This window comes from Nicotiana sylvestris, chromosome 11 (assembly GCF_000393655.2).
Source record: "Nicotiana sylvestris chromosome 11, ASM39365v2, whole genome shotgun sequence".
Taxonomy (NCBI): domain Eukaryota; kingdom Viridiplantae; phylum Streptophyta; class Magnoliopsida; order Solanales; family Solanaceae; genus Nicotiana; species Nicotiana sylvestris.
Window position 1 is genome coordinate 33,331,837 of NC_091067.1, and position 13,368 is coordinate 33,345,204.

Sequence of the window (13,368 nt, forward strand, 5' to 3'; positions counted from 1 at the left end):
AGATATATAACTGTACATGTATTTTTGTAGGTGTCTTGTCTAAGCCTCGTCACTACCTCGTCGGGGTTAAGCTCGATACTTACAGAGTTATTGGGTCAGTTGCACTCATACTACACTTGTGCAATTCTTGTGCAGACTCAGACATTGGTACCAACATAGTCCCTGGAGGTTCTTAGGGGATGCCACATAGACAAGTCGAGGTAGAGTTGCATTCCATTCGATTGCCTTAGATTCATCTTCCATTTCTTTTTTACTATTCTACTTTTCAAACAGTATTGTATTTTTTTCAAGGCTATGTATTTAGCAAACTCTAGAAGCTCATGTACTTGTGACCCCACATCTTGGGATGGTTGAATGTTAGTGTTGATCTTAGACTTATCATTTATACTTCTGAGTTGCTTTTACACCATGTTATTATCTTGCTATTAGTCGTTAATTGTAGTTCTTTTCTATTTTCTGTTGTGTGTTGGGTGCCTAGCAAGTGGTATTAGGTGCCATTACGACCCCAATTGGTTGGGATTTTGGGTCATGACTATAACATTATAAGTTTTTAGTTATGTTTTCTTCATTCTCTTTAATGAATAACCATTGACCGCAATTAAAAAGTTTTGAAACTTTGAATTCGAAAATTGAATTTTGTGAATTGGGTAATATTGCAAATCATTGGGAATATCCTCTGGAGTTTATATCTCAATATTGAGAGAATTGGTGAAGATTCGAAGTGATCTTGGTTAAAATTTCAGATTGAAAATCGAAGAAAAATATATAAACATATTGTATATATTTTGTATGTCGGGGTAGAAACAACATATAAAATATACAATAAACACAAATGTATACAAGTTGTATATAAATTGTATGTGAATTGTAGTTTTTACTAGACTTTGTAGGAAAAATTTGTATTCAAGTTATAGATAAATTACATATAAATGGTAGATTTTAAGCGAATTTGTATATATTTTGTGAAATTTTTTTAGTTACTTTCCGTAAATAGTAAAATATAGATTAAAAAGGTAAATAAGTTTGAAATTTCGTATATAGGAAAAAGTCCCTTTTAATAAATCTTATTGGGTTATCGGTTAAACCATTAATAAAATTAGATAAATCGAGACACAAACCAAAACCTAATAATCAAATAACATTAAATTGTTACCGAAATGGGAGAAATTAAAAAATAGCCAGATTTACAAGTGGTCATTCAAAAATAGCCACATTTCAAAAGTAATCAAAATTTAGCCACTTTTCATATAAAGATAAATTTGAACAAAAACACTGTTCAAAATCCGAAAAATACTCCAGCATAATATATTGGAGTTCCAGCATAAGTATACTGGAACTCCATCATATTATAATGGAGTTCCAACATAAGTATATTGGAACTCCAGCATAATATACTGAAGTTCCAGTATAATATACCGATCCAGTATAATATGCTGGAAATTCATATACAGGTGCTCAAATCTCTAGTATATTATGCTGGAACTTTCCGCGTGTTGGAGTTCCAGCATAATATGCTGGAAGTTCATATACAGGTGCACCGATCTTCAGTATATTATGCTGGATCGGTCCCTATTACAGCAAACTAGTGGCTATTTTTCAATGACTTTACAAATACTGACTATTTATAAATGACCAGTCCGAAAACTAGTTAGCCCCAAATAATCCAATACTGATAACCCAATTACATTTTTCAGTTCGGGCTATCAATTTTACCTGATAGAGCCCAACATAGGCATTTCACAATGCCTTAAAAAATGAAAACATCTTAAACAGAAAAAGGTTTAAAAAATGGAGAATTAGACGACTAATGAGAGCGTTGAGAAAATTAGACAAAGACAACTAAGAGGGCTGAATTAAAAAACACGACCAAGAGCGTTGACAAAATAGAAAAAGACGACTAAACCGTCGCTAAATTTCCAGCTGATTCCAAATGGCATACATCACTTATATAAGTTTCCGTTTGTTTCAGTTCGTTGTAGTTCGTTTCTGCATCTTCCGTATCTTCGCTATGTATAATTTGTGCTGTTTTGCCTCTGGTAATTATTCTTTATTCTTAATTTCTTGTGTTATTGATTTCACTCTAATTAAGACAGAGGGACTATTATATTAAATAAATTTTGTTCTAACATTACACGCATTTACTATTTTCGCAATCTTCTCCCCCTTGCCTCTTGTACTTTCGGATATTTGAGATGGAATTTTGAGTTTGGATAACTGAAATTATGAATTATTAGCATTTTTTATTTTTAAAGTTTTATTCTGTTACTTGGAATTCCTCATTAAAAGTTATTAACAATATGCAGTGTTGTTGAAAACCATCGGTTCGTGAGGCAGTGGATCTACAATTTGTGATCGCTTGAATTAAGTAAAAGGCAGTGGATCTACAATTTGTGATCGCTTGAAGTAAGTAAGTTTCCCTTTGTATCTTAAAAAATTAATCAGTTTCAGACAATTTTCGTTGACATTAGATTGAATGGACCTGTATTGTTAAATTTTATTGTATTCACTTAAATTGGTAAATTTAATCTCTAACTTTCCCTTTGTCTGGTAGATTATAGTTTTCGGTTGAGAGAGCAACTGCTAAGCTAAGCTAACCTGCTTTGACACGGCAGTTTAGGTGCGGGTGCACCCGTATCGACACGATACTAGTATGAGTGTAGGTATGAGATCCGTACCACATCTGGTCAAATAATTTTGGCTATTTTGACCTCGACGGAAGGAAAAATTCGAGGCAAGATGCAATTTGGTTCTCGAAATCAGAACCAAAATTAGGGGTAAATTTGAAAAAAATAACATACCTTATCTAGGAGATTAATACTTATCTACAACTTGAGAATAAAAAAGAAATCCACACTTTACAATCTATACGTAAGTATTCCACAAAATTTCTCATAATTTATAGATATTTTTATTTTTAAAAATTATTTTTAACCTGATCCCCGCACCCGTATCTGTACTAGGATCCATATCCCGAATCTTGGAATTTATATTTCGAAGGATCCGACATCTAGATCCACACCCGTGTCGGACACTCGCACCGATATTAGAGCAACTTAACTACTAAGAATAGTTGATAGGTTCTTAGAGTAATGACCAGATTTTAAGACATGCATGTTCTAGAGGCACATTTACTTTATGTAACGCTCCCTTATGTGTGAGCCTGATTCTTTTATTATAGGTCAAACATGTGAAAATAGTTTTTGCTTTTAGGTGGCGGTGAGATTTGAACATAGGACCTCTACCTACTTTAATACTATATCGAAGTGTGACTATCTTATCTAAAAGTTCAAGTTGTGTGAGAGCACATTTATTTACTTAATTGTCTCTTCAATAGCATGGTGAATTCTGATATTTTTATCTATCCTAAAAAATTGGCTGACCTTTCTTCTGCGGTGTCAAATTCACTTGGTGTAGAGCCAAGAAGTACAGATCTAAGTCAAGAATTGTTTATGTTCTTAATTCATTGGGCCGCCCTAGATAAAATGTTATAAGACATAAAGAGTATGGAAGACGGAGATAAGTATTAAGCACATTATATTACGAGAGACTCCTATCATACATAACATCACAAAGTGATCATTATGGGTAGTGATAGAGAATTCTAGATTTACTCCTTCTGAATATACTCTCTCACACACTTTGAACTTGGTCATCTTGCAAAAAAAATGCACCTAGATAATACAAAACACGTGGATAAACATTGGCCTAAGAAGATGGAATTATTGGGAATCAACCCCCCACAGAAAATAATATTTATGGTAATAACAACAGAACAATATTGTAGTATCTAGATACGGTAATCAACAAGAATAAAGAACAACAAGGACACAAATATTTTAACGTGGAAAACCCTTCTAAATAAGGAAGAAAACCACGTTCCGAGAGGAGCAAAATAATCCACTATAATGAGAAATTTTACATTCTGTAGTCTCGAGTAAATACTCCAGGAACCACTACACACTCAAAAGAAAAAATCCTTTATTGAGATTCCCACCTTACTACCGTTCACTCTCTATTTTTTTCCCACAGACTATTTCCTATCTCACTTTGTCTATGAGATTTCTTTTTCTGTGTGTTCGAATGATAAACCAAAGGCTCCTATTTATAGGAGTGTCTGCTACGAACTTAAACCAATCAGAATTGGTTTACCTACCATTTGCAATTGCAAATTGCATTTGCCAACTTGCTCTTCAAAAGCAAGTTGTCACCGCCCAAAACAAGATTTGGCCAGAACAAGTTTTGGTGTCTGATTTCTCTTTTTTATTTTCTTTTTCTATTTCTTTTATTTTTTGGGGCGGACCCCCATCAATCTCCCCCTCAAGACCCATTAACCTGAAGGAGGTTACACCGGACTTCTAGCTTGAGTACATGCCGATAAGTTCTTTGCATAATTCGAACTTGTCTCTTGGTACTACCTTGGTCAGCATATCTACAGGATCCTCACTCTTCAGGACTTGCAGATTCACTTTCTATCCTTTTCTTGGACCCAGTGATATCTCACATCGTTGTGTTTGGTCCTTGCATGGTACATGGAGTTCTTGCTCAAGTCTATTGCACTTTGACTGCCATAGTAGACAACATACTCCTTCTGATGCAAGTCAAACTCTTGAAGGAATCATTTCAACCATATCATCTCCTTGCCAGCTTCAATAGCGGCAATTTACTCTGTTTCAGTTGTAGAGAGTTCCATGCACTTCTGCAACCTTGATTGCCATAATATAGCCCCCATCTCAGGTACTTGTGTATCCACTTGACTGCTTCCCAGTGTTCTTTTCCAGGATTTTCAAGAAACCTGCTAACAACATCAGCTGCATGAGCAATATCAGGTCTGATGCATACCATTGCATATATCGGGCTTCCGACTGCTGAAGAATACGAAACTCTCGCCATATTCTCTTTTTCCTCATTTGTTGTATGACACATCTTCTTGATCAACTTCAGATGCCTAGCAAAAGGTGTGCTGACTGGCTTAACACTTTTCATGTTGAAGCATTCCAGTACACATTCAACGTACTTCTCCTGATACAGCCATAACTTTCTGCTTGTTCGGTCTCAAATTATCTTCATCCCCAGAATTTATTGTGCTGGGCCCAAGTCCTTCATATCAAATGACTTGGACAAGTCTCCCTTCAACTTTGCAATCAACTCTTTGTTTTGTCCTACATTAACATGTCATCCACATACAACAACAAAGAGTTAATTTGGCGAGAGTTGATTGCAAGGTAGACAATATGTCTTTATGTCTTTATGTGTATACACATGGATCAGAATATGTCTTTATGTAAGTTTGACTTTTCATGAATGAGTCAAACTTCTTGTTTACTGCCTTGGTATCTGCTTCAACCCATAAAGACTCTTATTCAATTTGCACACCATGTGTTTCTTTCCAGCTACTTCAAATCCTTCTGGCTGCTCTATATAAATCCCCTCTTCCAAATCTCCACGAAGAAATATAGTTTTGACGTCCAACTGCTCCACTTCAAGATCTAGGCTAGCTGCTAAGCTCAAAATTATTTGAATAAAAGTCATTTGACAATAGGTGAAAAAATTTCTTCAAAATCTTTGTGTTCAAAGGTTTTTACAACCAATCGAGCTTTGTATCTAACCACCTCGCCATTTCCATCTTTCTTGAGTTTAAAGACCCATTTCCATTTAAGTGGTCTTTTACCCTTTGGAAATTCAACCAGCATGTATGTGCCATTTTTCTGTAGAGATTCCATCTCTTCTTGCATGGCTTTCATCTGTTGGTTCTTTTCTGAATGAGACAGCACCTCCTTAAGACTTTCTGGCTCCCTCTCATCACTGATGAGGACATACTCTGTGGAAGGGTATTGCATGATTCTACCCTTGGCCTTTCTGATCTCCTTAGATGTTGAGGTTGTTGTTCTCCTTGAGTAGAGTGCTCCACTTGCTCGACATCATCATCAAGTTACTCCCCCTGCTCAATAACCTCATCAGGTTGCCCCCTGCTCGACAACCTCGCCAGTCATACTTTCTGTACTTGTGAGATAATTAGAAGTAGAAGGAATGGTAACAAGATTAGGGATTATACCATTCTTGGCCTTTTTGGACTGGTCATCTTTAGTTCCAACTTCACTTTCTCGGAAGACTATATCTCTGCTTCTAATGACCTTCTTATATACAAGATCCCACAATCTCCATCCGAACTCTTCATCTCCATATCCGATGAATATGCAAGGAACAAATTTATCATCCTGCTTTGTTCTCTGCTCCTTTGGTACATGTGCAAAAGCTCTACAATCAAACACCTTCAGATGTGAGTAGGGCACCTCCTTATTAGTCCAAACTCTCTCTAGGATGTCAAACTTTAATGGAACTGATGAACTCCTATTGATCAGGTAACAGGCTGTTTGAACTCATTCACCCTAGAATGCTTAGGCAGTTTAGCCATTCTGAGCATGCTTCTCACCTTCTCAACAATGGTGCGGTTCATTTTCTCAACTACACTATTGTGTTGTGGGTTCCAGGAACTGTATTTTCATGTCTGATCCCATGACTCGACTACTCTTCAAATTCCCTTGAACTGTACTCATCTCCATTGTCACTTCGGAAACGCTTTAGCTTTCAACCTGTCTCTCCTTTTCTACCATAGCATGAAACTTTTGGAAAACTTGAAACACTTGAACTTTGATTTTCAAGATATAAACCCATAATTTTCGTGAAACATCATCAATAAAAGTAACAAAATATTTGTTATCGCCCATCGATTCAATTTTCATTGGACCACAAACATCAGAATACACCAAATCAAGTATATTCAATTTTCTTTCAAACAATGTCTAAAATGAGACTCTATAATGCTTACCAAATAAACAGTAGTCACAAGGTTTTACCGTTGTACCTTTGGCAAAAAAGATGAGTGATTTCCTGACAAAAATCTACAATCCCTTCTCGTTCATATGACTCATTTTTTTTGGTGCCACAAATCTGCAGAAATCTCATCTTGTACGGCTTTCAATTCACCTCGGTATATTTTTGCATTTGTCTTGTACAACGTGCCACGAGCAATTCCATTTACAATCACCAATGATCCGTTGGTGAGTCTCCATTTTTTATTTGCAAAATAGTTCTCGTATTCATCTCGGTCCAAAGCTATTCTCGAGATTAAGTTCATCCTCAAATCAAGTACATGTCGCACGTCCTTTAGAACCAATGTGCATCCGACATTTGTCTTGATACAAATGTCACCGATACTCCTAATCTTTGAGTAACTCGTGTTACTCATTCTCACACTGCCGAAATCACCTGCTACATATCTGCAAAAAATTTCTCTTACCCATGTGGCGTGGTAAGATGCCGTTGTGTCAACCACCCATTCCGACTCTGAACCTGCCAAGTGCATGCATTCCTCTTCCTCATTTATAAAGAGAATAACATTATCATTAGTTTGCACCATGACAGTTATGTTGTCGTCATTCTTCCGGCTACTGCTTTCACCTTTGCCCTTCCTTAGATTTGGGCAATTTCTTTTGGAGTGACCCGGTTGATCGCAATTGTAGCAATTTCTGACTTTTGATTTGGATCGGTTCTTGGACTTCCCACGACCTACGGATCTACCATAGTTGCTCGAGCCCTTTTGGTAACTCCTGCCTCTACCTTTTGTGATGACAGTCTGTCCTTGATTTTCAGACTTCTTTCTCATCTTCTCATTGAGTAGAAGAGCCAATGTGACGTCCTTCAACTCAATAGTGGTTTTACTGTGCAGGATGGCTGTTGCCAAATTATTGTACGAAGATGGCAATGAGTTCAAAAGCAAGATGGTTTTATCCTCTTCCTCGATCTTTACTTCGAGGTTGGCAAACTGCCTGATTAGTCCATTAAACTTTTTTGAATATGACAAAAAATTTGTGCCTTCACCCATATGTAGGTCGTATAATTGATTCTTCAGGTACAATTATTTGTTAGTGTTTTGGACATGTATAGGCTTTCCAACCTTGTCCAAATGATACATGCAGTATCTTCATCAATGATGTTATTTACTACATCATCTGATAAGTGCAACCTGATTGCACTAGCAACCTTTTCATCCAAGTCAGCCCAATCCTCAGCTTTCATGGTATCAGGTTCTTGACATCACTGTCTAATACCTTGTGTAATCCTTGTTGGATGAGCAGAACCCTCATCCTTCCTTGCCATGTTGAGAAACCGCTATCTCCGTTGAATTTTACTACCTCGTACTTTACTCCGAATATTTTATTTTTTCACCGAGTATAGTACTACAGACCGTGAACAATATTTCTGTGAACGAGCAGAACCTGTGCTCTAATACCAATTATTGGGAATAAACCCCCACAGAAAATAATATTTACGGTAATAACAACAAAACAATATTGTAGTACCGAGATACGGTAATCAACAAGAATAAAAGAACAAGGACACAAAGATTTTAACGTGAAAAGCCCTTCTGAATAAGGAAAAAACCCACGGGCCCGAGAGGAGCAAAGTAATCCACTATAATGCGGAATTTTACACTCCGTAGTCCCGAGTAAATACTCCAAGAACCACTACACACTCAAAAAATATAACCCTTTAATATGATTCCTACATCACTACAATACTGCTCACACTTTATTTTTTCCCTACATACTATTTCCTATCTCACATTGTTTATGAGATTTCTTCTTCTTTGTCTTGGAATGAGAACCCAAAGGCTCCTATTTATAGGAGTGTCTAATACGAACTTCAACCAATCAGAATTGGTTTACCTATAATTTGCAATTGCAAATTGCATCTGCCAACTTGCTCTTCAAAGGCAAGTTGTCACCGCCCAAAACAAGATTTGGTGTCTGATTTCTCTTTTTTCTTTTCTTTTTCTATTTCTTTTATTTTTGGGGCTGGACCCCCATCAATTGATACTAGTTGTTGGGAATAAACCTCCCATAGAAATAATATTCACGGTAATAGCAGCAGAACAATAACGTAGTACCGAAATACGGTAATTAACAAGAATAAGGAGAACAACAAGGACACAAAGATTTTAACGTGGAAAACCATTCTGAATAAGGGAAAAAATCACGAGCTCGAGAGGAGCAAAGTAATCCACTATATGAGGAATTTTACACTCCGTAGTCCCAAGTAAATACTCCGGGAACCACTACACACTCAAAAGAAATAACCCTATATTGAGATTCCCACCCCACTACAATATTGCCCACTCTCTATTTTTCCTTATATTTTTCTATCTTTGAAATGCTTGAAGCTTCGTTGCTTCTGTGTGTTCAAAATGAGAGCCGAAGCTCTCTTTATACAGGTGAGAGCACCACCCCTTAGACCAATCAGAATGAAGGGTTGGTTTCAATTTGCATTGCGAATTGTCATTTTGACTCCCACCATTTGCCAAATCCAATTTGGCATCTTGCAAATTCCTTTTTTTTTTCTTTTTTTTTTCCTTTTCATTATGGGAATGGACACCACGGGAATATGAAAATGAAATTTGTGAATGCAAAAGCGGTGGAGGATGAAGAGTATGAGGGGGAAGGTGGTAAGATTGGGCCATTTAGGTATCTGATACACTTTCATATGAAGAAATTGTGGATGATGCTAAAATTAGAGAAACTGGAATTCAAGAACATAGGAGGAAGGTGCTATGGTGGGGGCAGAAATGATACAAAATTTTCAAAATAGAAAGATATGAGATCTACTACCTTCACAAGATAGGAGTAAGGTCTGCGTGTATAGTACCCTCCCCAGATCCCACTTGTGGAATTTCATAGGATTTTTTATTTTTGTAGAAAGATACGAGAACACTTAAAAGATGCCTTTAACAAGGCAGGAGCAAACAAATCTTTAATATGTCAATGTAAAGACAAAAAAAGAAGTTGCAACTTTCCCCATTTTATATGATATTTTAGTACTGAAACTAATATACTTTAATAATTATTATTTTAAAGAAAATATTGAAGATTTGTGAATTGTTGGCTACTTGTCATGTCAGCTGCAGTAGAACATGCATCTGCTAGCTTCATGGTTTACCAATCCTAAAGTTGATGGCTTATTTAGTTGACAAATAGAGATTCCTGAACAAGTTAGCTGGGGCAGAATTGAACCTTAGAGTACAAATCTTTGGAGGGGATGATATGAGTTGAATGTTGATATTAATGTAGCAGAAAGATGTGGTTGAATTAAAGATCTGTGAAAACAAAGGCTCATGGTGGGTAGTACTATTATAAAGAAATAGTTTCGCTCCTTTAAAGCAACAAATGATGCAAAGAGAAGGACCATCTCTTATAGAAGCAATGCAATTTAAAGAAACATGCACTCTCAAACAGTAAGATGACGATTCAAGCTAGAGCAGTCACTGCATTGAATCCAACTTTAAAAGAGAAAAAATAGGGTAGATATATTGTATTATGACTCTTCTTTAGGTGCATTGTAGTCTTCCTTAACTGTTCCCTTGTTTCTTCTTCTCTGTTTTGCAACGACTCCTCTTTACTACTTATATTTTGTTGCCCTTTTTAATTTGCTTCTTTTTACATTAGTCTACAGATGCTGCATGTAAAATAGATTGGTAGAAGAAAGACAGAAGTGATGGAGATTGTTTCTGACTCTAACACAAGTGATGCTGATAATCAAATCCAAACTAGGGATTCTTTGGTTAATCCTTTATCGGGAAATAGTGCCAATAAAAATCTAGAAGATCTCATCTTGGGCCTCGATGATGACTTGGCCATAATCAAGCGAAGACTGACTGGACAGGAAAAGGCTCTTGAAATTGTCACGATAACTGGTGCGGGTGGTATTGGCAAAAGTACACTCGCCAAACAAGCTTATGATTGTCTTGAAATCAAGCAACACTTTGATATTCGTGCTTGGGTTACAATATCTCAAGATTTTCGAAGAAGAGATGTGTTGTTGGCTGCTTTACATTGTATATCGAAGCAAACAAATATTGTCTATGGAAAAGGTCACAATAAAAAGGGTGATGATGAGTTGTTAGATAACATCAATGAAGGAAGTGACAGTGACTTAGTCAACATGCTGCAGAAAAAGTTAAAGGATTATGACGATAGTCAATTAGCTGACCTGGTGCAAAAAAACTTAAAGGGTCGACGGTACCTTGTTGTTATTGATGATATTTGGAGTACGGATGCTTGGGATTGCATACAAGGGGTATTTCCTAATGGAAATTATGGGAATCGTGTCTTATTGACAACTAGGGAGAGAGAGGTGGCTACATATGCAAATCCTTCTACACCTCATCAGATGAACCTCTTGTCTTCGGATAGCAGTTGGAAGTTACTTCGTAATAAGGTGTTTGGATCAAAAGTTGACCACCTTGATCCTGAGTTGGAAAAAATTGGAGACCGAATAGCAGAGAAGTGTCAAGGACTACCCTTAACAATTTCAGTGATTGCAGGACACCTCTCTAAAATTCCCAAGACAGTAGAAAGTTGGAAGGCTGTTGCCAAAACTATGAGTGCAATCATTGCTCGTAATCCAGATAACTGCTTAGGAGTGTTGGGCTTGAGTTACCATTACTTGCCCGAGCCCCTCAAATGTTGTTTTCTCTCTATGGGTACTGCTTTTCCGGAGGATTTTGAGGTTGAGGCTTGGAGATTGATTCAGTTATGGATAGCTGAGGATTTTATAAAGCCTGAAAAACCTAAGAGGTTGGAGGAAGTGGCAAAAGATTATCTGGACGATCTTATCAGCAGAAACTTGATAATGGTTAATAAGAGGAGATTGACTGGTGAGACAAAAACATGCGGAGTTCATGATCGTCTGCATGAATTCTGTTTGATTGAAGCTAAAAAGACAAATTTCATGCATGTTGTGAGACGTGGTTTCTATAGCAGCAGCACTGCTTATGAAACTAGTGATTCTAGTGTTCAAAGCTTCAGTTTTCGTACTAAAGCTCATCTAAATATGTGCCACAATGCGACCAGATCTTTATACTTTTTTGGTGAATTTATAACTTCTCCATCACCTTCTCCAAAATCTAGCATACATTTCAAACTTCTCAAGGTACTAGCCATCTTCCGTCATGATATGTTCTCTTCATTCCCAATTGAGATAACAAATTTGGTTAATCTGAGATATCTTGCAGTTGCCTCCCACGGTGATCCTCCAGAATCAATCTCAAAGCTGCGAAAGTTGCAAACTTTAATATTTACCAACTTAGTGGGATTTGCAAACTTACCCGTGAAGATATGGAAGCTAACGGATTTGAGGCATATCCGTGTGAACAGATGCAGTTACTTGTGTAGTCCAAGTACCGCAGGACTTCATAAAACAAAGATGTCAAATCTTGAGGAATTTTCTACTCTATGTTTCTCCAGCTGTACAAATGAAATCTTCTCTGCCATTCCCAATTTAAAGAGATTGAGTATTCGTCAAACTTATTCAGAAAGTCTAAAATGTGCTCTCAGGAACACCGACCACTTTCTTGATATGTCCATCTTAAGGAAACTTCAAGCATCAAAATGTTTCTTCTATGTACACTATCGATGTTCCCTTAGGAGGTACATTTTTCCAACATGCCTTAAGAGGTTGACTTTGAAAGGGAGTTATTTGCCTTGGGAAGAATTGTCAAGTCTTGTCGTATTGCCAAATCTTGAAGTGCTCAAGCTTAAAAATTGTAAACGCGATGATCAGGTATGGAGTTTAAAAGATGATGAGGAGTTTGCTAGGATAAAGTTGTTGCTAATTGGTAATACAAAATTAAAACGTTGGGAGGCTTGCAGTGATTGCTTCCCTATGCTACAAAGCCTAGTCCTCAAGGATTGCACTGAACTGGAAAACATTCCAGAGGATTTTGTAAATAGTTGTTTGTTGGAGTCAATTGAGTTATATGATTGCAGCACTTCTGCTGCTGATTCTGCAAGAAGCATTGCACAAGAGAAACAAGAAATGGAAGGAAATGATAGCCTCAAGGTCCACGTCAATAAAACTCGCAGTAAGTGTTTTGACCAATCTGTAAAATTCATCGATCTTTACATGTATTCTTTGTTAGATTTTTACATCCTTGAAGAATAATCTTTCATCCTGCAGGGAGCTGAAGCTTATTTTGAAGAGCAATGGGATGATATCTTCAAAATGCAAAATCTGTTCTTGTCTGAAAATTAAAGTTGTTCTTTTTGTGTTGTAATCATTCCTTGTATTCGTTGTGCGTTTGGAATAAAGACATGCAGTACATGTCTCATCCGTTTCAGATCCAGTATTTTGTAATAAGCTCTGCAGAATGATAACTGTTAATGCACTCTAATATTGCTGCTGATGAGCACTAAAGTTGATTAATTATGTAAAAGTATTTCAGGAATGTGACACTCAGTACTACTGGACGATAGTCGATACCCCTTGTATTCATTTCATTTCTCTTAAGGCTTAGTACATACTTTACTCCTCCAA

At 36.8% G+C, this 13,368-nt stretch overlaps 1 protein-coding gene across 2 annotated transcripts; it reads left to right on the plus strand.

Moving 5' to 3' along the window:
* The first annotated feature begins 1,873 nt into the window (after window positions 1-1,873).
* On the plus strand, window positions 1,874-13,368 carry LOC104226839 (putative late blight resistance protein homolog R1A-10). 2 transcript variants are annotated; one of them, XM_009778917.1, is made up of 4 exons: window positions 1,874-2,036; window positions 2,304-2,407; window positions 10,500-12,916; window positions 13,012-13,368. In XM_009778917.1, exons 3-4 carry the CDS (start codon window positions 10,549-10,551, stop codon window positions 13,017-13,019), a joined length of 2,376 nt encoding a protein of 791 aa, XP_009777219.1. In that variant the 5' UTR covers window positions 1,874-2,036; window positions 2,304-2,407; window positions 10,500-10,548; the 3' UTR covers window positions 13,020-13,368. The 2 variants fall into 2 exon arrangements, with proteins under 2 accessions (XP_009777219.1, XP_009777218.1); XM_009778916.2 differs by having other exon boundaries at window positions 1,875-2,036; window positions 2,304-2,403.

Bases quoted from the DNA above. Each gene is read 5' to 3' on its own strand.
- LOC104226839 (XM_009778917.1), top strand. From the start codon at position 10,549: ATGGAGATTGTTTCTGACTCTAACACAAGTGATGCTGATAATCAAATC.